General features: G+C 41.1%; 1 protein-coding gene across 1 annotated transcript in view; it reads left to right on the top strand.

The window, feature by feature from the left end:
• Positions 7,223 to 27,212, top strand: part of LACTB2 (lactamase beta 2) — a 34,417-nt gene continuing 14,427 nt past the window's right edge. Inside the window, exons 1-3 of the mRNA XM_005689055.3 lie at positions 7,223 to 7,435; positions 14,100 to 14,263; positions 22,189 to 22,315. Of these exons, the coding sequence (XP_005689112.2) occupies positions 7,314 to 7,435; positions 14,100 to 14,263; positions 22,189 to 22,315 (413 nt within the window). The 5' untranslated portion in view covers positions 7,223 to 7,313. The remainder of the gene's footprint in view (positions 7,436 to 14,099; positions 14,264 to 22,188; positions 22,316 to 27,212) is intronic.

The raw sequence follows: 27,212 nt of genomic DNA on the forward strand, positions 1-27,212 counted from the left end.
CTGCTACAGTAGACTATCATTTCTTCATGAGCAGTGGGTACCCACCCTAGACGGCAAAGGCTCTCTCAAGTTCACCACAGTAGCCAGTAACCCCACTTCAGTCATTTCAACAGTGAGGTCTCAGTGCCCATGCAGCTATCTAATAGCTGTATTTCCTTAAATATGTTCTTTTTACCTCCCTATCCCTTATCTTCATTTGAAATATGGAGATAATGATGGTATATATCTCAGAGGGTTGTTGTTAAGGTTAAGAAAGGTATATATATATAATTCATACAAGCCTCTAGAAAAGTACTTGATACAATTAGAGCTTAATAACTGTTAGTTACCATTATTACTTTGCCTGTCTGCCTGATACCTGTAAGCATCTGAGTTTGCAGTCTTTGACTTCACTTTAAAGAATGTTAAGTGGAAAAAATACTGTTATAATCTCAAAGCTTTGAAAATGTAAAGGAAATAGGACTAGAAAAGTAGGAAAAACGTTAACAGTAGTTTTATCTGGGGAATTAATGGTATTATAGATGATTTGTTCTTCATTCTTTTCTATATTTATGAGCTGAACAGTTTCCCCTCAAAATTCACACGCTGACGCACTAACCTTCAAAGTGACTGTTCCTAGAGACAGGGCTTTATAGAGGTAATAAGGTTAAAAGAAGTCACAAGGATGGGTCCCTAACCCAATAGGAGTGGTGTCCTTATAAGAAACGACACAGCAAGAAAAGAGCCATCTGCAAGCCAAAGAAAGAGGCCTCAACAGAAACCAACCCTCCTGGCACCTCAATGTTGGACTTTCAGTCTCCAGACTATGGGAAAAATTAATTTATATTATTTAATCCACCTGTCTGTTGGATTCTATTAAGGCAGCCTGAGTAGACTAACACCCTATGTATTCTATAAAGAATATTTATTACTTTAAAAATTAGGAGGGGAAGATGTTATTTAAAAACACACACACAATCTAATACTTAGCAGTGTTCCTGTCATTTTAGCACTTGTATGTAATTTCTTTTAAAAGATTTCAGAATAATATTAAAAGATAGTTCACTGTTCTTACAGTAAAAGAAAACACTCATTATTGCTACTTTTCCTACCAAGAATGTTGTGGCCAACAGGATGGAAAAAAATTTTTTTTAAGTCTGAGTATTTCTAATCTAATAGGGCATGAATTTCCCTGCAGCCAGTTTCTTATCTTAAATGAAAGATGTCATGTCACTTTAAGCATGGAGTTTAGCAGGATGAGACTTCATCAAAAAGTTCTGTTTAATTAAATATTTACACCTATGATGTGCTATTTTAAGCTCTTAGGATGTATCATGTGTAAAAGAAACAAGAATCCCTGCCATTGTGGAACTTACATCCTAGCACAGGAAGATAATCAAATAATAAAAATAAGTAAAATTAGACATCATATTAGAAGGTGATAAGTGCTACAGAAAGAACAGAGCATTTTAAGGGAAATCAGGAGCTGGAGTAGAGGCAGGTGCATCACAGGTTGTAATTTTAATTAGAATGGTCAGAGCAGGCCTCACTAAGATGGCATCTGAGTAAAGAAATTAGCCATATTGCTATCATATGAGAAAGCTTGCCAGGTGGAAGGAACAGTGAGTTCAGAAGTCTAATGTACTAGATTTTGAGTATGTGGAACAAAATTCCCCAAAATGTTGACGAATTTCTTAATATGATTATATTGGATGTGTTTAATATGTATCCAAGTCCTGTTTAACATCATCTAAAAAAACTGCAATTTCCTAAGCTTCCTATCGAGGAAAAAAAATATTTCCATATATAGTAGAAGAAAACAAAGAGTGATAGTGAAGTCACTCAGTCGTGTCCGACTCTTTGCAACCCCACGGACGGTAGCCTACCAGGCTCCAGGTCCACGGGATTTTCCAGGCAAGAATACTGAATTGGGCTGCCATTTCCTTCTCCAAGGGATCTTCCCAATCCAGGGGTTGAACCCGGGTCTCCTGCATTGCAGACAGACGCTTTACTATCTGAACCACTAGGGAAGCCCATAGTAGAAGAATAGATAGTATTCTGATAGACGCTGAGTATTTACTATGTGTGAAATGTTTTACAAACTTTATTTAATTCTCACAAATTTCTGTAAGATTATCATTGGCCCCATTTTACAGATCATAAACTGAGGCTTAGAGATGTTGGTATTTGTGTGAGTTATCTCTAATGAGTAAACTAATTTTAATGTACAGGCATGACTTGGAGACACTATGAGTTCAGTTCCAGACTGCCACAATAAAGCAAATATCACAATGAAGTGAGTCACACAAAGTTTTTGGTTTCCCTGTGCATACAAAAATTATGTTTAAGCTGTAACTGTAGGCTATTAAGTGTGCTGCTGCTGCTGCTGCTAAGTCACTTCAGTCATGTCCGACTCTGTGCGACCCCATAGACGGCAGCCTACCAGGCTCTGCCGTCCCTGGGATTCTCCAGGCAAGAACACATTAATTATGTTTAAAAACTGTGTATACTTAAATTTTAAAATTCTTCATTGCTAAAAAAACTCCTAACCATGATCTCAGCCTTCAACGAGACAAAATCCTTTTGCAGTTGTAAAAGATAACTGATCACCGTGACAAACCTAACAATAATAAAAAAAATTTTGAAGCACTGTGAGAATTACCAAAATTGAACACAGTAACACAAAGAGATCAAATGCTGTTGGGAAAATGGCACTGGTAGACTGGCTCCATGCAGGTTGCCAAAACGTTCAATTTATAAAAACCACAATATCTGAGAAGTGCAATAAAGTGAAGCGCAATAAAACAAGGTAGACCTCCTTGTACACAATTCTTAAACACTCTCCCCACAAATATAGCTTACTTTACCTGGCATGGAAAAGGAAAACTCTAGCCATTTGAATCAAGATTTACAAGATGGGAAAAAATAATTTCTAAGAAACTTAGAAATTGCATTATTGGCAGAATATCAGACTCAATAAACTAATCTGATCTGGCAGCTTTTAAATTCCCAATTTAGTGAAGCAGAACATAATGCCAACTGGAAAGAAAACTACACAGCAAAGTACTTAATAAATATAGCAGCTCTCATAAAAAAGGGCCTGCACTTCCTTCAATAACCACATAGTCGGATAACTTGTATGAAGGATGTTCATCTTTATCCCTACAACTGATCACTGTTCCAATACCACCTTATGAGAAATAATGCCAATCTACAAAATTTCACTTCACTTAGAGAATTTGGAACACTGACTTAATAGGCGTTTCAATCCAGTTTCTCATTCAGAGGTCAACCCACCTGTGTGACTATCTGGCTGCCAGTCAAAATATATAAACTTTGCCCACTGTACAGCTCTCTTCCTCTCTTTGCAATAAAGCAGATACCTGAAGAAGTACAAACTAGCAAATGTTCATTTGTCAATCAAATTTAATACACATAATATACAGACTTACTTGCCATATATAAAAAGACTTCTTTAATTCAAAGTTCCTTCTGGAAAATCTTCATCCTGGGAATTTTTTTTTTCTTCCTCACGGAAAATAAGCATTATTAAGGAGTGTATAAACCTTTAAGATCCAAACCAAAATGAAACTGAAATCACCTGTTAGTCACATGTGCGATATTCTAATCCAGTGATAAGAGTCTATATCATTGTGACCATAGTACATCCTTTTTTTTTTTAACTATCACCTTGGGGGAAGGAATTACATGGCTCCTTTTAAGGCTGATGAGTTTACAAGTTTTTACTATATAATCAATTAATTTTTTTAAAAAATATAATTTGCCTCACAGCATATCTAAATGGACAATTCATGTTTGAAAGGGAGAGATTCCTGAATTTGAAATACTCTAATAAAGAATTTACAATGTATTATTAATAGAGCCCTACCTACCTAATTTTTCAAATTTTATACCTTCTCAAACCCTATGCCCCAAGAACATATGATCGTTGGTTTCTATTACCAAAACAAACATTACAATTCTTATTTCCAAGCCTTTGCTCAAGGTTATTTACTGTCCAGAAAACCCTTCTTCCTTCAGCTACCTGATAAAAGTTATATCAATCCTTTAAGAATCAGCTAACATCCACTACTGTTAAGCTTTCTCAGATCATCCTAATTTCTCTCCTTCCTTCTAGCAATCTCATCACTTTCACTATACTTCTATAGGATTCACCTGAATATGCTTTAAAATATTATCATGTACATCTCTTTTTTAGTTATAAGCCTCTATAAAGCTATCCTATTCATTTTTACACACATTCCCGCACATCAATGACAATACGTTAGAGGTAGCTGATCAATTATTGTAACTGTAACTGAACAGAATGTAAAAATCATTGGTCTTCTTTCGTGGGAACGTAAAACTTCAAGTTACATTGATATTCACAAAGACTCAGTTTTGAATTTGCAGCCTCTATCTTTCTTCCTAGCTCAAGCCATACATCTAACTATTTGTGGATTTCTTTATGGGGATATCCCACAATGAACTCAACTTAAACTCCTCTAAACCAAGTTCATCACCTACACTCTGTTCTGCTCTTCTGCTAGTGTCTAACTTCTCCTTCTACGACTCAAGTCACTTTTAAATTATTTGTTGGGCCCATTTCTTCATCTACCAAATGAAGACCCTGGCAAGGAACTAAATGGGATTGAGATGGAAGGCACAAGGGAAATTCTAATTCACGAGGTAAAAAAAAAAAAAAAAAAGTTAAGGAATAAGAAAGTTGAGCTGCCCACAAAAATAGTTCCACTCTCTTCTCAAAGGTTTGCTGACTTTCCAGGAGACAGGTTTTAAAATGGGAAGCCAGCTTCTTGCTGGAAGAGCTACTGATAACAGACAAATAAATATTGTTGAGTTGAAAATACTTGATATAGGGAATTTTGATGATTATTCCAAGCAGTCTTTAAAGGACTTGTTGCTTGCCTTCCCATTGCAAAGGAGATAATTCACATGATTGTTTCAATGAAGGTTTTTGAAACATTTTGCTATTAAAAGTACATCTTAAAGACACAGCGAAAGAAATTTGCCACACATAATCCAGGTGTGTTTTCAAGAAATCTGGAATATTAAACTTTCTACTTGTAATATAAACACTGCATACAGAGCAACAATCCTTTCTCCAGAAACACCTGCCAAAAAGGATGTTAAAAATGCATGCCCTACAACCTAGAGGGGTGGGATGGGGTAGGAGGGGGATTCAAGAGGGAGGGGGGTGTGTATGTACCTATGGGGCATTCATGTTAATGTATGGCAGAAACCAACATAATATTGTAAAGCAATTATCCTCCAATTAGAAATAAATAATTATCTTTAAAAAGGCCTAAATTTTAGAACCACTAGCATCTAATGTATCAATTTATCATTTCTTTTGAAAAAGGCATGGGCTAGGATATCACACGTGTTCCACATCTTTTACATACATACAATTGCCCATAAGGGAATGAAACTGATCATGAGATCTGTGCATTCCCTTTTAGATAAACAGTAACTGGTTTTGTTTTGTTTTTTAATATGGGGAAGGTTAGTTAACACTGGGGTAGTTAACTGCTCAGCAGATTAGGAAAGGACTCCTTACAAAGAAACAGAAGTCCTTTATGTCTTGGACACAACCTCCCACCAAGACCACACCCCCAACACACGCGCTCGCGTCTCCCCTAGTCTTGGGGTTGGTGGGGGTACTGCAAGTGGCACAAAAGGGAGCAGAGCTCCTTGAACCCACTGCAGGTGGGGCTTGGGGTGTCAGTACTAGGTTGGGGAATGTCTGCAAACCTCCGTTTTGCGCCTGTAAAATGGACATAAAAATATTGCCTTCTTCATTGTGAAGATTAAAGGAGATAGTAGTCAAGGCTATGGTTTTTCCAGTGGTCATGTATGGATGTGAGAGTTGGACTGTGAAAAAACCTGAGTGCCAAAGAATTGATGCTTTTGAACTGTGGTGTTGGAGAAGACTCTTGCGAGTCCTTTGGACAGCAAGGAGATCCAACCAGTCCATTCTAAAAGAGATCAGTCCTGGGTGTTCACTGGAAGGACTGATGCTAAAGCTGAAACTCCAATACTTTGGCCACCTCATGCAAAGAGTTGACTCACTGGAAAAGACCATGATGCTGGGAGGGATTGGGGGCAAGAGGAGAAGGGGCCAGCAGAGGAAAAGATGGCTAGATGGCATCACCGACACAACGGACATCAGTTTGGGTGAACTCCGGGAGTTGGTGATGGACAGGGAGGCCTGGCCTGCTGCGATTCATGGGGTCGCAAAGAGTCAGACACAACTGAGTGACTGAACTGAACGTTTGTAAAATGCACTCGGCACAGCTGCTGCTGCAAAGTCGCTTCAGTCGTGTCCGACTCTATGCGACCCCATAGACAGCAGCCCACCAGTCTCCCCATCCCTGGGATTCTCCAGGCTAGAACACTGGAGTGGGTTGCCATCTCCTTCTCTAATGCAGGAAACTGAAAAGTGAAAGTGAAGTCGGTCAGTCGTGCCCGACTCTTCACAACCCCATGGACTGCAGCCCACCAGGCTCCTCCATCCACGGGATTTTCCAGGCAAGAGTACTGGAGTGGGTTGCCATTGCCTTCTCCACAGCAAGTGCTAAATAAACCACCTACTCCAGTACTCTTGTCTGGAAAATTCCATGGACTGAGGAGCCTGATGGACTACAGTCCATGGGGTCGCGAAGAGTCGGACACGACTGAGCGACTTCACTTTCACTATTTATTATAAAAGATAAACCAGTTCCTCCTCACTCACCCACCCTCACCTGAAAACCCGACTAGCTACCCTTCCCGGATTCCGTGCTCTGTAACTAACCCGAAACCTGCCTACCCCTTCCTCCATCACAAGACTTCCCGGGTTAAAATGTGTCTTTCGCAGCCGAACAAACTAGCCTGCCTGAAAACAAACTCCTGAAAAACCACCAGGCCCTGTGACAGGCGGCAGCACGCAAGGGCCGGAGTCCAGTCTCGCCTCAGGCCGCCGCGCGCCTCGTGCCAGCGAACAACCTCGCGCTGCCGCCCACGAAACTCGGCTTGAGTCACGTGCCACTGGCCCGCCTCACCGCAAGTCCGCGACTCCCCCACCTGCTGGGCTCGCGCGTCAACACGTGACCTCTGGCCCCGCCCACGGCACCAGGGCTGATTTCCCCGGCCCGCCCACTTCGCTCGTGCTACACCACGTGACCTATGTCCCCGCCCCCCCGCACAGCTACGGGTCCACGCCCCATTCCACTCGCTCGGCGTCAGGTGACCGCCGGCCCCGCCTCCAGCCTTGTTGCTGGTTCCGCGCTTGGGCGGTCTTGCCTGCTCCGCGGCGGCGAGCGGCAGGGGAGGAGATGGCTGCCACCTTGCAGCGCATAGAACGGCTGTCCAGTCGGGTGATTCGCGTCCTAGGCTGTAACCCGGGTCCCATGACCCTGCAGGGCACCAACACCTACCTGGTGGGGACCGGCCCCAGGTAAACGTTTCTCCACCCTCGCCATCATACCTACCGCCTCTCGGGACGCACGGAGCTGGGCCTGCGGGGACTGCTCGCGGCGGGTGGAGAGGCTGTGCGCCCGCAGCCTGCAGCGTGGGGTCCTGCCCCAGCCCACGCAGATTCGGACACCTCCTCCCCTAAATCACTTCCACCCGGGGTAGTCAACTGTCTTAACTTACAAATCGCTAAGGAAAAACGGACATGTTTCCTGTTTTCGAGACCCAATTTACTTTGTTTGATTTTGAAAGCCAGAGTGAGGTTAAGTTGTTGAGACACTAGGATCGCTTGGAGGTTAAGAATCCAAGAATGCGTTTACTTTCCTCACCTGACTTTCACTGGTGTTTGGCCCTGAGTTTGACTTCCGTTCGCAAAAGCGAGAGGTTGTATTGAGGCCTTTTCCTTAACTCTATAGCGGAGAGCAGGATTTCCTTGCTTCAAATTGCTCGAGTCAGGGAAAAAGCTAGCCAGCTTGGGGAAAGAAGAGCTAACTTTGTTTCCTGTTACTGTTGTGTGACTTTATTTTAAATATTTTTAATTATTTTAAATTATTCTGCGAATGAAATAACCTGTCTGTATTTCCAAGATTTTTGTCTTGTTCAGACGCATTCTGTTTTAGTGGTATGATGGAGGAACGGTAACATGTCAGTTACTGCACAGCAAGTGCATTGAGCAATCTTTGTGTAGTCCTTACTCTAGATAATAAAAATTGAAAATAAGATATAGTTTACCTTGAGCCCAGAATTTAATTATTCAGTCTGGACGTGTTCGTCAGTTAAATTTAATCACTCAGTCCTGGCCGACTCTTTGTGACCCTATGGACTGCAGCACGCCAGGTTTCCCTGTCAATCACCAACTCTGGAAGCGTGCTCAAACTCATGTCCATCGGTCAGTGATACCATCCAACCATCTCATCCTCTGTCGTCTCCTCCTTCTCCGGCCTTCAATCTTTCCCAGCGTCAGGGTCTTTTCCAATGAGTCGGTTCTTCACATCAGGTAGCCAAAGTATTGGAGCTTCAGCATCACTCCTTCCAATGAGTATTCAGGATTGATTTCCTTTAGGATTAACTGGTTTGATCGCCTTGCTGTCTAAGGGACTCTCAAGAGTCTTCTCCAACACCACAGTTCAAAAGCATCAATTCTTTGGTGCTCAGCTTTCTTTATGGTCCAACTCTCACATCCTTACATGACTATTGGAAAAACCATAGCTTTGACTAGACGGACCTTGTTGGTAAAGTAATGTTTCTGCTTTTAAATGTGCTGTCTAGGTTGGTCATAGCTTTTCTTCCAAGGAGCAAGTGTCTTTTAATTTCCTGGCTGCAGTCACTATCTGCAGTGATTTTGGAGCCCCCCAAAATAAAGTCTCTCACTGTTTCCATTGTTTCCCCATCTATTTGCCATGAACTAGACGTGTTACGGAGAAGGCAATGGCACCCTACTCCAGTACTCTTGCCTGGAAAAATCCTATGGATGGAGGAGCCTGGTGGGCTGCAGTCCATGGGGTCGCTAGGAGTCGGAGGACTGAGAGACTTCACTTTCACTTTTCTGCATAGGAGAAGGAAATGGCAACCCACTCCAGTGTTCTTGCCTGGAGAATCCCAGGGATGGTGGAGCCTGGTGGTCTGCTGTCTGTGGGGTCTCACAGAGTTGGACACAACTGAAGCGACTTAGCAGCAGCAGCAGACATGTTACAATTAGTAAAATTAGTTGATTAATAAACAGTTTAATAAGTAGTTTATTGGGTTTTCATTTGAAGTGTCCACTGTATTTGCCTTTTTCTGGTAAATCAGTTTTAGAAGCAGCAGCTTGGAGAATCTGGAAGTACTGACCATCTAGCAGAAAGCAAAAAGTTGAGTCAGGATAAACAACGCAGAGTCAGAGCTTTAAGCTGCCTCCGGGGTCTAGGCGAACAGAAAATTAGGCAGAAAAAAATACCTGATATCTAGCATAGAGTCGGGGTTGGCTTAGACCCACTCACCCCAGGAAGTCTATAGGTGTGCACTTCACTTTTCAGTGTGTCATCTTAAATGAGTTCTAAAGTCAGTACCTAAGATGAAAATTGCATATAGTCAAAATTATCCTGGGAAGTCTCTCAGGAAAACACAACATAGGAGATTAGTGTACTGTGTCTCAATAAGTTCAACACAGCCTGTTTTTCCTCCAGCGATGAAACAGATGGCTGGTTCTGTTTGAAAACCAGATGAAGAAATTGGCGGGGGTTGGGGACAATGTTGTATGAAAAATCCATACTGTATCTTTAAACACTAGAATCACACTCAGCGTGGCAAAGTGCTGGTGCTAAAAGACATGAAGAACCTGAAGCTGACTGAGAGAAGAACAGATTCACCGTCTTTGATGTTGCACTACTTAGACTACTATGAATGGCCAGTGGAATCACTCACAGATGAGAGCGAGAGAGATGATGTTGAGCCCATGCAGCTGAGCTGTGATAAGTTAATGTGCCAGTGCTGCTGCTCTGCTGTATAAAGTAGATGTTCAATTCAGTTCAGTCGCTCAATCGTGTCCGACTCTTTGCAACCCCATGAATCGCAGCACGCCAGGCCTCCCTGTCCATCACCAACTCCCGTTCACTCAGACTCACATCCATCGAGTTGGTGATGCCATCCAGCCATCTCATCCTCTGTCGTCCCCTTTTCCTCCTACCCAATCCCTCCCAGCATCAGAGTCTTTTCCAATGAGTCAACTCTTCGCATGAGGTGGCCAAAGTACTGGAATTTCAGCTTTAGCATCAGTCCTTCCAAAGAACACCCAGGACTGATTTCCTTTAGAATGGACTGGTTGGATCTCCTTGCTGTCCAAGGGACTCTCAAGAGTCTTCTCCAACACCACAGTTCAAAAGCATCAATTCTTCAGTGCTCAGCTTTCTTCACAGTCCAACTCTCACATCCATGCATGACCACTGGAAAAACCATAGCCTTGACTAGACGGACCTTTGTTAGCAAAGTAATGTCTCTGCTTTTGAATATGCTATCTAGGTTGGTCATAACTTTGCTTCCAAGGAGTAAGTGTCTTTTAAATTTCATGGCTGCAATCACCATCTGCAGTGATTTTAGAGCCCCCCAAAATAAAGTCAGCCACTGTTTCCACTGTTTCCCCATCTATTTGCCATGAAGTGATGGGACCAGATGCCATGATCTTCGTTTTCTGAATGTTGAGCTTTAAGCCAACATTTTCACTCTCCTCTTTCACGTCCATCAAGAGGCTTTTTAGTTCCTCTTCACTTTCTGCCATAAGGGTGATGTCATCTGCATATCTGAGGTTATTGATATTTCTCCTGGCAATCTTGATTCCAGCTTGTGCTTCTTCCAGCCCAGCGTTTCTCATGATGTACTCTGCATAGAAGTTAAATAAGTAGGGTGACAATATACAGCCTTGATGTACTCCTTTTCCTTTTTGGAACCAGTCTGCTGTTCCATGTCCAGTTCTAATGGTTGCTTCCTGACCTGCATATAGGTTTCTCAAAAGGCAGGTCTAGTAGATGTTAGGTGGCTAGAAATGAATAGTAATGGGGTCCAGGTGATTCTGATAAGTGAGATCCATCTATTCCACTAAGATCACTGGTGGCTCCTGTATCACTAAACCCAGTGGCATTTTACCATTCCCATCTTATTTGAACTTCAGTATCTTTTGATGCTGTGGACCACTCCCTGATTTATTGACACGGCCTTCTCCTGGTTTGTTCTCACCTCTCTAGCTATTCTACTCTCCAGCAATCTCCTTTATAGAATCATCCTCTTTACCAGATATTTTAAGCTATTGAGTTCCTCAGGAGACAGTCTTACTCTTTCTTCTGTTCTCATCATTGTATTCTCTACCCAGAGGATTTTGACTACTTCCTGGGCTTCACCTGTTGTATTCATTAATAACTCCCGAATTTATAGCTCCATTGTAGACAAATCCAGGTTCATCTTCAGACAAGGGTAGCCAACTGCTTTTTTATATCTCTGATTGGATACTCGAAACTACCTGTCTTCTTCCAGTTGTCTGAATCTTGGTAAACAGAACCATCCTCATATATAATCAAGGTAAGTACTTAAGTACCCTCCTTGTCCACTTTTCTTTACTTCCTGCACACACATATCCAAGCCATTATAAAGATCTCAACATTTCCACTGCTGTTAACCTGTCCAAGCCAGTACAACTCTAGCTTAGGCTTTTAAAATAGTTTCTCACTGGCCTGTCTGCATTTACTTTTGTCCCTGTTCAATCCGTTCTTCCCCAAGCAGCCAAAGTAGCAGTGTATGGTTTTTATTTTTGTGTTTTGGTCACTTATCCTGCAGCAGGCTAGCCTAACGTATTCACTGGCTGATGGCAGGGTTCCAGTGGAATGAGAGGAAGTATGTAAAGACCTAGAGGCAAAGGCTTACAATCACTTTCATGTCAGTCCATTGGCCATAGGAAAACCCAGTGTACATCCATACTCAAAGGATGAGGAAACAGGCCCTAGTCCTTGGTGGCAGGAACTTAAAAGTGACATTTCAAGAGACACTGTTAAATGTAGATGAAAAGTGAAACTTCATTTTTTCCTTGCAGGATGCTTAATAAAATGAGGTCCTGTTTGTAAAGTATTAATACAACTTAGTCTTGATTAAGTTGTGCTTTAATAAAACACTTCTGGTATTTTTTTTAATTTCTGGAGACATAGTATTTCTTACTGTTTTAAATGGGATTTAATTAAAAGAGAAAAAAGAAAGCTTTCATTCATTCATAGTAGAAAAGTGCCTAAGTGCCTACAGTGTTTCAGGTAGTGTATTAAGGGTGTCCTATGAACTTGGCAGAAAAAATACACCTTTAACAAAAGCTTTGTTTTCTCTTGGCTTAGAGACTTGTAGATACCATAAATCATCAGATAGCCCCCAAAATGAATATATAATTTAATATTTGATGCAACCAGTGAAGAGTAAGTCTGCTGCTGCTGCTAAGTCGCTTCAGTCGTGTCTGACTCTGTGCGACCCTAGAGACGGCAGCCCACCAGGCTCCCCCGTCCCTGGGATTCTCAAGGCAAGAACACTGGAGTGGGTTGCCATTTCCTTCTCCAATGCATGAAAGTGAAAAGTGAAAGTGAAGTCGTTCAGTTGTGTCCGACTCCTAGCGACCCCATGGACTGCAGCCTACCAGGCTCTTCCGTCCATGGGATTTGCCAGGCAAGAGTACTGGAGTGGGTTGCCATTGCCTTCTCAGAAGAGTAAGTCTAGGATAGTATAATTAAAGGTTTTAATCCAGTTATCACTGTCAGAAGTTTCCAGTGTGGCAATTCAGTCAACATCAGAAATCACAGAAGAGATATCATTAACATTTAAACTCAGGTTTTTCCAGGGCAAGATGGGTTTTTGCCTTGTGAGACAAGCATAACACATTTTTGATGTTAAAAATGTAAAAAGCAACAAAAAAGAAAAGCATAGCACATAGTAGATCATTCATAAACAGCTATTGAGGAATTAATGCACAAATGAATAACTGAGACTTTTTATCAAGATGAATCCTGTCTCCCCCAGCCTCAGCTTGAGAGGGATTCTTGTGAAACAGCATGAATTTAAGAAGTTGGTGAATTGGTTCTTGAGGAGGAAAATGTCCCCATTATTTCTTCACTTCAGAGAGAAAGACTGTTGCCCCCATAAAACAGTACTGGTCCGTTGCTCAGTCATGTCTGACTGTTTGTAACCCTGTGGACTACAGCATGCCAGGCTTCCCTCTCCTTCACCGTCTTCCCAGAGTTTGCTCTAACTCATGTCTGTTGAGTCGATGATGCCATCCAACCATCTCATCATCTGTTGCCTCCTTCTCCTGCCCTCAGTCTTTCCCAGCATCAGGGTCTTTTCCATTGAGTCTGCTCTTTGCATCAGGTGCCAAAGTATTGGAGCTTCAGCGTCAGTACTTCCAGGGAATATTCAGGTTGATAAAACAGGGAGGAAGGGCAAACAAAGCAGAAGGAGGATTCAGAACCACAAAGCAGAAAAAGTAAGTTGTCTAAGTAAAGGAAGGAAACAGCTCAAACATTCCCCCACCCCCACCCCTTGCTCCCCTGCTGCCCTCCCTTTCCCATACGGAAACCCCAGTACTTCATTTTGTATATAGTGCAGAAGACTACATTTCCTTAGGGAAACCACTGAATCAGCTTCTTCCCTATTGCTCAGACATTTGAGGATGCTGTAAAAAATCTCGAGAGCAGAGTGAATAAACATGCATATTCTGGCATCAGAATACCTGGGCTTGAATGTTGGTTCTGCCATTTCTTTGGAAAGTAACCTTGGGCCAGTTACTTAATTTCTGGATATAATAATGAAAAGCCTACCTTCAGAGTTTGTTACAAGGAATACAGTTGTAAAAACATGTAAGATCCTTGGAACTGTGCCTTCTTTCTTGTTTTTTTCTTTTAAATGCTATGTAATTGTTCAATGTCATTGCTATTATTCCTCGTTGAGACTTGCATTTAGCTTTTAAGTTTTTTCAAAGAATCTTCTTAAGGTGAGATGATTATAGTTAAGCTTATATGCATCTGGTTTTCAAGCACTTTAGAAGCAAGGCAATTTATGCAGTTTCTTACACGTACTGTAAATTATCTATGTGAGAAATATATTGATACTATGTGTTCTGATTGTGTGATTATCTTCCATTTAATTTTCAGGAGGATCCTCATCGACACTGGAGAACCATCAGTCCCAGAATATATCAGCTGTTTAAAGCAGGCTCTGACGGAATTTAACACAGCCATCCAGGAAATCATAGTGACCCATTGGCACCGTGATCATACTGGAGGCATAGCAGATATTTGTAAAAGCATCAATAATGGTAAACAGAAAATATTCATTAAGCTCATTGAAGAAAACTGTGTTTTCAGGATCATTTAATTCAGTTAACAGAGCTAAGTAAGCTAGTAAACCATTTACTGAATACCCCATAATTAAATGGTACTTTCAGAAACTACTGTAACTTGAAAACTAGCCCCAATTTTAACAAAGAAGGAAAGAAAAGTCTTATTTTCTACCTCTGATCTCTTTTACGTGGTATTTTTCCCCGATGCCCATAGCAAAGGTCAGTTTTAATTTAGTTTGTGTGACACTTACTATTTCAGATTAAATAGTAAGCAGCTACTGTTGAATGTTTACTGTGTGCCCGGCACTGTGCCGATCACGTGGCCTGAGTACTGTGAGGTGGGTGTGTTCTTATCCATATGTCTTCCAGAGCATAAGGCAGTCACCGTGATAAACTGAACTGCTGGGGAAGGGGTGTCATATTGGTAATTCTCTGTCCTTGAAACCTCTTAGTACTGACACTTCACCGTCTTTCTCATTCCCTCATCCCATCACACACATAGTTTCATTCACCCATCCACTCCTCTACCAAACACTGGAGTGACTGCTATATGCAGGTACTATTCTTGACTCAAGGAACCTAGCAGTGAACAAAACATGGAGCTTTATCCTCACAGGGAAGGTAAATGGTAAATGGATCATAGATCAGATGGTGACAGGTACTACAAAGAAAAATAAAGTGACAACATGAAAGCAAGGGGAGAAAGGGTAAAGCAGAGGAGGGCAGTGGCAGAGAGATCCAGGGTGGAGGGAGAGGCGGTAAGCTGTACAGTGTCTGAGAGCGGGGCTTACCTGGCTGAGGGCATTGCAGGGCCAGAGATACTGGAACAGGACTGTACTTGGCCTGTCCAAGGCAGTGGAAAGACAAGGAAGTTGAGAAAGTTCATTCACACAAGGGATGCACGTAGCATTCAACTAGTATTATCTGTATTACTGTCTTTTTAGGCCTTGAGACTAATTGGGACACCAAGATGTTCTCAGGCCCAGCACCAATGTCACCAGGATGCCGATTGTGAAAACCTGTCTAACCTGTCTTACCTTCTCACTTCCTTTCTTCCAATCCAAGGGGACTATCCACTGCAGGAAATTATTCTTTCTTAGTCTGACCTGTCCTCGCCTTTCTTTTTCTTGTCCATCATTAAATTTTGCAAAGTAAAAAACTATACTGAGGACCTTTAATTACCTCTGGTCAGTTCTTTTAACGTGAGTGTCAGGGTGATGAATTAAAATACTTATGGCCCCCTTTTTCTCCTTCATGAATCAGCTTTATTGAGCTTGAATTCACATACATAAAATGTACCCATGTGTAGTGTATAGTTTGGCAAACATTGATATGACCACTCCAATCAAGATAATTCTCCCAACACCCCAGAAAGATCTGCCAGTGGCCCTTTGCAGTGACTCCCCTTCCACCCTCAACAGCCACACATCTGCTTCGTTTTGCCATAGGTTAGTTTTGTGTGTGTTTTGAAGTTTTCTATAATGGAAGAATACAGAACCACTCTTTGTCTGGCTTCTCTCACATCACATCTTGTCTCTGAGATTCACCTGTGTTTCATGCGTCAGTAGTTTGTCCCTTTCTTATTGCCAAATAGTAACTCATGGTAGGAATATACCACCATCGATGTGTATCCATTCACCTATTAATGGCCATCTGACCCACTTCCTTCAAATTAAACATGAAAATAGGTTTGAGTTCCCTACAAAATAATATTTATTTAATAAATTAACTGTTATATTGATTTAAAAGGAGAAATTTGACACGGCTTTATAGCCACAAAAACTTTAGTGCTTATTTGAGACGTGGCTAGTGTTTCATTCTGAACTCTGTGGAAACTAGACCAGCTACATGCAGACCTTGAGTTGCTCAGCACTAAAATTGTTCAGAGGTAACTTTCAGGGTCTCCTCCCCAAAGTTCCATATATTTCTGTATTCTCTCAATTGTTAATCACTGTCATTTTTGTTCCATTTCACTTTTTTTGTTCCATATTTTAATTATTAGTTTAAATTTTTTTATAATTTTGTTTAGCTGTTAGCATGGCAGAAAATTTCAACTACTTTACAGTGCTAGCCACCTACGTTTCTAGCAGGACACGCCAAAATTATGAATGTCATTTATAAGATTTTTGTGGGAAGATAAGTTAATTGCTCAGTCATGTCCTACTCTTTATGACCCCATGGACTGCAGCCCACCAGGCTCCTCTGTCCATGGGGATTCTGCAGGCAAGAATATTGAAGTGGGTTGCCATGCCCTACCCCAGGAGATCTTCCCAACCCAGGGATCAAACCTGAGTCTCTCCCATTCTTGGCAGATTCTTTACCATCTGAGCCACCAGGGAAGACTGCCTCTTAAGCAAACTGCTTACAAAATGTAAAATACAATCAGTATGTGATTTGGGAACTCCTTTGGCACCCCACTCCAGTACTCTTGCCTGGAAAATCCCGTGGACGCAGGAGCCTGGTGGGCTGCAGTCCATGGGGTCGCGAAGAGTCGGACACGACTGAGCGACTTCACTTTCACTCTTCACTTTCATGCACTGGAGAAGGAAATGGCAACCCACTCCAATATTCTTGCCTTGAGAATCCCAGGGACAGGGGAGCCTGGTGGGCTGCCATCTATGGGGTCACACAGAGTCGGACACGACTGAAGTGACTTAGCAGCAGCAGCAGTGGCTTACAGGGAACCAGAATTTTACCAGACATGAGAACTAGATGGCCTCGGGCTGTCTGAGTGTTTTGGTTTGGTTTGGGGTAAATCTTATAAATTATATTTTGTTATCTGATAATTATTATTTTGCAGCTGAAGTTGGGCCTTTGCCATGTGTTTAACATCCAAGCCTTAGGAGTCAAACAGTTGCTTCCTGCTTTTCAATTAGAATGTGTTTTTATTAGAAAGTATTATACATGAGCAATATCACATGTTTGTATCAGCTTAAATAATTAGCATCAACAATGTTGTTATAATCCATAAACCTTAACAAATGACTGAGGGTTTCCTCCTGTTTAAATAATTATATGATGGAGACAGAAATTAGAGAAGTTGTTGCCAAGAGCAGGGAGAAGGAAAGAATAAGGAGTGAATGCCATTGAGTAGGAGGATTTGAAAACATTCTAAAATTTTATAGTACTTATGGTGTATAGTTCTTTGAATATACTTTAAAAAAAACAAACAAACCTAACGATAGTGAGTTGCACATTTCAAAAGGGTCGAGTTTATAGTATGTGAATTCCATCTCAGTAATAATATGATTGCTTTCATCATGCCTGTCTTCATCTTGCCTGTATAGATTGCTATTGTGAATAGGATATGTGTTTTCAAATTTGCACATTATGATACAGACTTATTTTATCATATGACATTTGTTTTGTAATTTGGAGATAGTTGTGAGTTTTTTGGAAGGGTCGTCTGCCAAAGATCTCATAACTAGAGATAAAATATCTCCACTGCTTCACTGAAAGGCAAAATTGTGTAGATTACAAAATAAAAACAAAAAAGCCTCACTATCTCACTCTAGAATGAAGACAGCCTTATTGTGTAATGTCAGTTCCCAGCATGACATATTATTTTTTGCCTCTGCCTCTTAAGATGCAAAGTAATGGGATTTGGAGCTGAGAAGAAGGAAGGTCTAGTTGCTGTTGTTTTATTTTATTTGTGGTATTTCTGTCTCCTCCCTACTAGCCAGATTTCTATCCTTTGTCAGTTTTCCTCGGAATGTTTTCTTCTCCCGTATTTCCACTGATGCCACCCTAGCCCTGATGCTCACCATCAGCGGATTTATTGCAGTCACCCCACCCCACCCCTGTCTTTCTGATCTCTCCCCCTGCAGTCTCCCCACCTTCAGCCATCATACTCATCTACCTGTTAACACTATTTCATTTTCTTACTAAAGAGTGTACAGTAGCCACATACAGTGAAGTTTAAATCCTTCTGTTCTGTGAAGGGCACTTTAAGGCCCTCCATGATCTGAGCTCAGCTTACTTACTCCACTTTCCCTCCACATTTTCAGCCAGTGTTTTGCTTTGGCAAATTTGGCCTTGGAATGCGGAATGAAGCAGGGCAAAGACTAATAGAGAGTTTTGCCAAGAAAATGCACTGGTCATAGCAAACACCTTCTTCCAACAACTCAAGAGAAGACTCTACACATGGACATCACCAGATGGTCAACACCAAAATCACATTGATTATATTCTTTGCAGCCAAAGATGGAGAAGCTCTATACAGTCAGCAAAAACAAGACCAGGAGCTGACTGTGGCTCAGATCGTGAACTCCGTATTGCCAAATTCAGACTTAAATTGAAGAAAGTAGGGAAAATCGCTAGACCATTTAGGTATGACCTAAATCAAATCCCTTATGCTTATACAGTGGAGGTGAGAAATAGATTTAAGGGCCTAGATCTGATAGATAAGAGTGCCTGATGAACTATGGAATGAGGTTCGTGACATTGTACAGGAGACAGGGATCAAGACCATCCCTATGGAAAAGAAATGCAAAAAAGCAAAATGGCTGTCTGGGGAGGCCTTACAAATAGCTGTGAAAAGAAGAGAAGCGAAAAGCAAAGGAGAAAAGGAAAGATATAAGCATCTGAATGCAGAGTTCCAAAGAATAGCAAGAAGAGATAAGAAAGCCTTCTTTAGTGATCAGTGCAAAGAAATAGAAGAAAAAAACAGAATGGGAAAGACTAGAGATCTCTTCAAGAAAATGACAGATACCAAGGGAACATTTTATGCAAAGATGGGCTCGATAAAGGACAGAAATGGTATGGACCTAACAGAAGAAGAAGATATTAAGAAAAGGTGGCAAGAATACACAGAAGAACTGTACAAAAAAGATCTTCATGATCTGGATAATCACGACGGTGTGATCACTCACCTAGAGCCAGACATCCTGGAATGTGAAGTCAAGTCGGCCTTAGAAAGCATCACTACGAACAAAGCTAGTGGAGGTGGTGGAATTCCAGTTGAGCTATTTCAAATCCTGAAAGATGATGCTATTAAAGTGCTGCACTGAATATGCCAGCAAATTTGGAAAACTCGGCAGTGGCCACAGGACTGGAAAAGGTCAGTTTTCATTCCAATCCCAAAGAAAGGCAATGCCAAAGAATGCTCAAACTACCGCACAATTGCACTCATCTCACAGGCTAGTAAAGTAATGCTCAAAATTCTCCAAGCCAGGCTTCAGCAATACGTGAACTGTGAACTTCCAGATGTTCAAGCTGGTTTTAGAAAAGGCAGAGGAACCGGAGATCGATTGCCAACATCTGCTTGATCATCGAAAAGGCTAGAGAGTTCCAGAAAAACATCTATTTCTGCTTTATTGACTATGCCAAAGCCTTTGATTGTGTGGATCACAATAAACTGTGGAAAATTCTTCAAGACATGGAAATACCAGAGCACCTGACCTGCCTCTTGAGAAATCTGTATGTAGGTCAGGAAGCAACAGTTAGAACTGGACATGGAACAAGACTGGTTCCAAAAAGGAAAAGGAGTGCATCAAGGCTGTATATTGTCACCCTACTTATTTAACGTATATGCAGAGTACATCATGAGAAACGCTACTGGAAGAAACACAAGCTGGAATCAAGATTGCCGGGAGAAATATCAATAACCTCAGATATGCAGATGACACCACCCTTATGGCAGAAAGTGAAGAGGAACTAAAAAGCCTCTTGATGAAAGTGAAAGAGGAGAGTGAAAAAGTTGGCTTAAAGCTCAACATTCAGAAAACGAAGATCATGGCATCCGGTCCCATCACTTCATGGGAAATGGATGGGGAAACAGTGGAAACACTGTCAGACTTTATTTTTTTGGGCTCCACAATCACTGCATATGGTGACTTCAGCCATGAAATTAAAAGACGCTTACTCCTTGGAAGAAAAGTTATGAGCAACCTAGATAGCATATTCAAAAGCAGAGACATTACTTTGCCAACTAAGGTCCATCTAGTCAAGGCTATGGTTTTTCCAGTAGTCATGTATGGATGTGAGAGTTGGACTGTGAAGAAAGCTGAGCGCCGAAGAATTGATGCTTTTGAACTGTGGTGTTGGAGAAGACTCTTGAGAGTCCCTTGGACTGCAGGGAGATCCAACCAGTCCGTTCTGAAGGAGATCAGCCCTGGGATTTCTTTGGAAGGAATGATGCTCAAGCTGAAACTCCAGTACTTTGGCCACCTCATGCCAAGAGTTGACTCATTGGAAAAGACTCTGATGCTGGGAGGGATTGGGGGCAGGAGGAGAAGGGGACAACAGAGGATGAGATGGCTGGATGGCATCACTGACTCATCATGGACATGAGTCTGAGTGAACTCTGGGAGTTGGTGATGGACAGGGAGGCCTGGCATGCTGCAATTCATGGGGTTGCAAAGGGTCGGACACGACTGAACGACTGAACTGAACTGAGCTGTTTTGCTTTGGACAAGTAGGCAGCGTCACATTTGGCACATGCACAGAGCTCTTCCTTGTTTCTATGCCTTTACTAGCACGACTCCCCACAAGTCTTTCTCTGAACCTTTTCCCATCCTACTCATTCTGTAAGTCACACCTCAAATTCTATTTTGTCTATGAACCCCTTCCTAACTGTTGCTCCTTTCTCCAAACACTTGTTGCTTTTATTAGCTGCATTGTCCATTTAGTATATCCATGAAATAGGTCTCAGTGTAGTCCTCTAGTTATTGCCTGTTTGTGTTTTATTTCCCCAACTATGACAGTTTTTAAGCACTTTGGGATCATGGTGCTTGTATTCACTATACGTGATATACTGGTTATATGATTGCCCACTCAGGTGTTGATTGGTTAAGTAATTGATTGTCTTTGTGTCAGGGAGGGTATTATGGTTTACAGTGATTTTAATGTTTTCATATCTCAGCCCTAGGTTTCGGGCTTCCTTTCAGCATTCATAGAAGGAACCTTATGCTCTCATCCTTTTATTATTAAGTTCTGCCATGATGCCGTATCTCTTTTATTTTGTTAGGCACTTAAATTAGAGAAGGAAACAGCAACCCACTCCAGTATTCTTGCCTAGAGAATCCTGTGGACAGAAAAGCCTGGTGGGCTGCCATCTATGGGGTCGCACAGAGTCGGACACGACTGAAGTGACTTAGCAGCAGCAGCAGCAGCAGCAGGCACTTAGAAAAAAGTTTCTGGGTTCTGTACTGCTGCTCCTTAAAAACCCATTTTCTTTTAAATTTTTATTTTATATCAGAGTATAGTTGATTTACAATGTTGTGTTAGTCTCAGGTGTACAGCAGAGTAATTCACTTACGCATGCATTCGTGTCCCACTCTTTGTAACTTAATGGACTGTAGCCCCCCCACCCACCCACCCACCTACCTCCCCAGGCTCCGCTGTCCATGGGAGTCTTCAGGCAAGAATACTGGAGTGGGTTGCCATTCCTTCTCCAGAGGATCTTATAGATAGACAGACAGACATAAATTATATATATATATATATATATATATATATATATATATATATATATATACACACACACACACAGACACACACATATATCTGTTCTTTTTCAGATTCTTTTCCCATATAGATTATTACAGAGCTTTGAGTAGAGTTCCTGGTGTTATACAGTATTCAGTTCCCATCTTGATCTCAAAGCTAGCTGAGACTGTGAAGTGCTATTTCCAAATTTTGTATAAAAATAAGAGTGACTAGAAAAACGCAAAGGCTTTTATGTAGATCTGAAAGGGTATGATAGAACAAAAATCTCTTTGTTAAGGTGGGAAAAAATAGTTACCATCTCAGAGGTATGCTTCATCCCAATTTCTGTTGCCTCTTACTGTTAATTTACTCAAGTGTTTGTGGCTCTATGGCTCTATGGAAGTTGATCTTGTAAAAGGCTGAATTATCACTTAAAATGTGACTTTCATATATTTTACATGTTTTGTGACTAGACACTACCTATTGCATTAAAAAACTCCCACGGAATCCTGAGAGAAAAGAAATTATAGGCAATGGAGAGCAACAGTATGTTTATGTGAAAGATGGAGATATAATTAAGACTGAAGGTGCCACACTAAGGTAAGTCAATGTCCTTGAGCTGGGGAAGGCAGGATGGGGATCTACGTCTATGTGTTACAGAAGCGGGAGAAGGGAGATTTTATCACATTTGCTTGTCTGAGTGAAGATATCTCAGGAAGGATACAGATGTGCTGACATTGATTTCTCTGGGCGGAGACAACAGGTTGCTTGATAAGCAGAGGAAAAGACTTTTCACTCAGTCTGCCTTTCTAAAATTGTTTATTTGAATTAATTGAGGACCTTAGTTAATAAATCAAATTTAAATGTTAAAAAATGGAGTAGCTTCCTGCTAGGGTGATTTAGGGACCTTCCCATTAGGTAAATTCAGGGCTTTCTCATGCTCTCATTTCCAAAGGCTGCCCCGTCCCTAAAGTAAACACATTTCAGGCCAGACTCATCTCTCCTGAGACCTGTCTGAGGGATTTGAAAGGGTATTTCAGATTCAGCTTCAAAGCTGAACTAATTCTGGTTTTCTCTCCCCCACAAACTGTACTTGCTTTCCGACTTCAGAATAGTTACTTTTCTTAGTACTTTATAGAATTTTTTTTTCTGCTAAGATAGAAGCTGACTCCTCTTCATTCTTTATTGTTCCTCCTTCTCCCCTCCCCACCCTCGCCTGCTACATGTAATCGGGTTAGTTTTTAACCTCAGAAATATTTGGCAGTGCAGCCTCTTTTTCACCATGTGTACAACCAGTACCTCTTACTCAATCTTCCTGGCTTCCTAATCTAACCCTTTGTACTTCATGTCACCTGGAACGTAGAATAGTGCTCCCTGCACACAAGGTGATGTTTGCTCCCCTGATGTGTGACAGTCTGGCCCCACAGATTCCTGGTCTTCGCTCTCATCACTGCCCTCATAGGCACAGTTACAAGGACATTGTGTGCATCCAGGCCTTGGCTCGTACCATCCCCTGTACCAGGCATTGCCCCTTCCCTTCAACTTGTCTCTCTGACAGATTCTTATCTGTTCATTCTTCAAACCTAATCCACCCATTACGTAGTTTCAGAACCCTTTCTGGGCAAAATTCATTGCTCCTTCCCCTAACTTTCCTATAACCTTTATTGTTTTGTCATAGCACATATTAAATTTTAAGGTTTTTTGTACGTAAGTACCTCAGGTAATCAACTCCTTAGCTTCACTAATTAATATTAGTTAATTCTAGTTGCTGTGGTCAACCAACCTAGAAATGGGTAATGGCTAAAACATGGAAGAAGTTTAGTTCTCAGTCACAGAAAGTCCAAAAGTGGGTAGTGATTAGTGAGGGACTCTCCTGCAAGTGAGGTTTCAAGCTCCTTCCATTTTGTGATTCCATTACCCTCAGTCCTTGCTTTCAAAGTCGCCATGCTCACCTCCCTCAACCCAGCAGGTGGAGAAGGAGGCACTGCAAGCACTTTGACAGAAAAGGCCATTTGCAGACTCTGAAAAGAATGGTTTTCCAAATGAGTCTTTCTCAATTAAAAGAAAAAAAACCACTGGGTCTGTTCATAAATGCATTTTATTGTGATTATTCATAGGATTGTCTGTAAGATATGATACACACTGACACTATTTTTTCCATGGTGGTTTGATTTACATGTATTATGGTTCAGCTGACATCCATCAACTCATATAGATAAAAAGAAATGAAAGAAGAATAAAAAGAAAAAAAGAGCAATTTTCTCCTTGTGATGAGAACTCAGAATTTATTTTCCTAACAGCTTTTTTATAGATCATACAGCAGTGTTTAGTCACCTTGTTGTACATTGTATGCCTTGTACCAACCTTATAATTGGAAATTTGTACCTTTAACTACCTTTCCTCCATTTCTCCCTCCCCTCACCCTCCACCTCTGGTAACTGCATGCCTGATCTCTTTTTCTGTGAGTTTGATGGTTTTTTTTTTTTTTTTAAGATTCCACATATAAGTGAGATCATGTTGTATTTGTCTTTGTCTGACTTATTTTACTTATTTTACTTATAATACCTTCATGGTCCATCTACATTGTCCCAAATGGTAGGATTTCCTCATTTGTTATGGCTGAATAATCCTGCATTGTGTGTATATGTGTGTGTGTGTATCACAACTTTTTTATTCATTTATCCATCAGTGGCCACTTAGGTTGCTTCCATGTTTTGGCTATGGTAAATAACACTGCTGTGAACATTGGGCTACAGATATTTTTTGAAGTTAGTGTTTTCATTTCCTGAGCATCTATTCCTGAGAGTAGAATTGCTGGTGATATGAGGTTCTATTTTTAATTTTTCGAGAGTTCTTCATCTTGTTTTCTGTAGTGGCTGTATCAATTTACAGTCCTGCCAATAATGCACAAGTGTTTCCTTTTCTCCACACTCACAGCAGCACTTTGTATCTCTTGTGTTGTTGATGATGGCCATTCTGACAGGCATCAGGTGACATCTTATTTTGGTTTTAATCTGGATTTCCCCAATGACCAATGAACAATTTTCATGTTCCTGTTGGTCTTTTATCTATCTTTGAAAAAATGTCTATTCAAGTTTTTGGTCATTTTTTTAATTGGATTTTTTGCTGTTGAGTTGTTTGAGTTCCTTATTTATTTTGGATGTTAACTCCTTATCAGATATATGGTTTGCAAATGTTTTCCCATTCTGTAGACTGTCTTCATATTTTTATATTTGCTAGAAATATACCTACTGGAATCATTTTCATATAACATGAATACTTTCATTAACAGGTTGCAGCAGGTTTAATCAGACCAGAGATGATTTCTAACATCTCTTTAATAACTTGACATTGGTGCAACTATAAAATTGTAATTGTTTATAATATATAAAGCATATACTTAGAAACTATAAAAGCATAAAATTCTTAATGTCAGTTCTTAATGCCTCTCAAAAGTAATTGCTCCCCTTACACTAGTAGCTTATGTTCTTGTACCTTATATCTATTACATTTTTAGCAGAATTTTTTATAAGGACTTGATTTTTTTTTTTTTTTTTTTTTGGTAAGGGAGAAATCATTCTAAGTTACACTCATTTCTGTTTTCTTCTTGTTCAGTGGCTAAGTCATGTCTGACTCTGTGCAACCCATGGACTGTAGCACGCCAGGCTTCCTTGTCTTTCACTATCTCCCACAGTTTGCTCAACTCATGTGCCTTGAGTCAGTGATGCCACCCAACCATCTCACCCTCTGTTGCCCCTTTCTCCTTCTACCTTCAATCTTTCTCAGCCTCAAGGTCTTCTCCAATGAGTTGACTCTTCAGGTCAAGTCACCAAAATATTGGAGCTTTCAGCTTCAGCATCAGTCCTTCTAATGAATATTCACAATTGATTTCCTTTAGGATTGACTGATTTGATCTCCTTCCTGTCTAAGGGACTCTCAAGAGTCTTCCCCAGCACCACAGTTCAAAAGTATCAATTCTTCACAGCACTCAGCCTTCTTTATGGTCCAACTCTCACATCCGTACAGGACTACTGGAAAAACTATAGCTTTGACTATACGGACCTTTGTTGGCAAAGTGATGTCTTTCTTTTTAGTACACTGTCTGGATTTGTCATAGCTTTTCTTCGAGGGAGCAAGTGTCTTTCAATTTCAGGGCTGTGGTCACCATCCACAGTGGTTTTGGAGCCCAAGGAAATAAAATCTGCCAGTGTTTCCACTTTTCCCCATCATTAGCCGTGAAGTGATGGGACTGGAAGCCATGATCTTAGTTCTTTGAATGTTGAGTTTTAAGCCAGCTTTTTCACTCTTCTCAAACTCTCATCAGGAGGCTCTTTGTTCCTCCTCATTTTCAGCCTTTAGAGTGGTATCATCTCAGTCAGTCAGTTCAGTTGCTCAGCCGTATCTGACTCTTTGCAACCCCATGGACTGCAAAACCTCAGACTTCTCTGTCCATCACCAATTCCCAGAGCTTACTCAAACTCATGTCCATCAAGTCAGTGATGCCATCCAGTCATCTCATCCTCTGTTGTCCCCTTCTCCTCCTGCCTTCAATCTTTCCCAGCATCAGGGCCTTTTCCAGTGAGGTGGTTCTTCACATCAGGTGACCAAAGTATTAGAGTTTCAGCATCAGCCCTTCCAATGAATATTCAGGACCGATTTCCTTTAGGATTGACTGGTTGGCTCTCCTTGCAGTCCAAGGGACTCTCAAGAGTCTTCTCCAACACCACAGTTAAAAAGCATCAATTCTTCAGCACTCAGCTTTCTTTAAAGTCCAACTCTCACATCCATACATGACTGCTGGAAAAACAATGGCTTTGACTAAATGGACCTTTTTGGTAAAATAATGTTTCTGCTTTTTAATATGCTATCTAGGTTGGTCATAGCTTTTCTTCCAAGGAGCAAGTGTCTTTTAATTTCATGGCTGCAGTCATCATCTGCAGTGATTCTGGAGCCCAGAAAAATAGTCTCTCATTGTTTCCATTGTTACCCATCTATTACCATGAAGTGATGGGACCAGATGCCATGATCTTCATTTTCTGAATGTTGAGTTTTAAAGCCAACTTTTTCACTCTCCTCTTTCACTTTCATCAAGAGGCTCTTTAGTTCTTCTTCACTTTCTGCCATAAGGGTGGTGTCATCTGCATATCTGAGGTTATTGATATTTCTCCCAGGAGTCTTGATTCCAGCTTGTGCTTCCTCCAGCCCAGCATTTTGCATGATGTACTCTGCATGTAAGTTAAATAAGCCCGGTGACAATATACAGCCTTGACGTACTCGTTTCCCGATTTGAAACCAGTCTGTTGTTTCATGTCCAGTTCTAACTGTTGCTTCTTGACCCACATACAAATTTCTCAGGAAGCAGGTAAGGTGATCTCTTTAAGAATTGTCCACAGTTTGTTGTAATCCACACAGTTAAAGGCTTTGACGTAGTCAATAAAGCAGAAATAGATGTTTTTCTGAAACTCTCTTGCTTTCTCAGTGATCCAGCAGATGTTGG

Source organism: Capra hircus, chromosome 14 (assembly GCF_001704415.2).
Source record: "Capra hircus breed San Clemente chromosome 14, ASM170441v1, whole genome shotgun sequence".
Lineage (NCBI taxonomy): Eukaryota > Metazoa > Chordata > Mammalia > Artiodactyla > Bovidae > Capra > Capra hircus.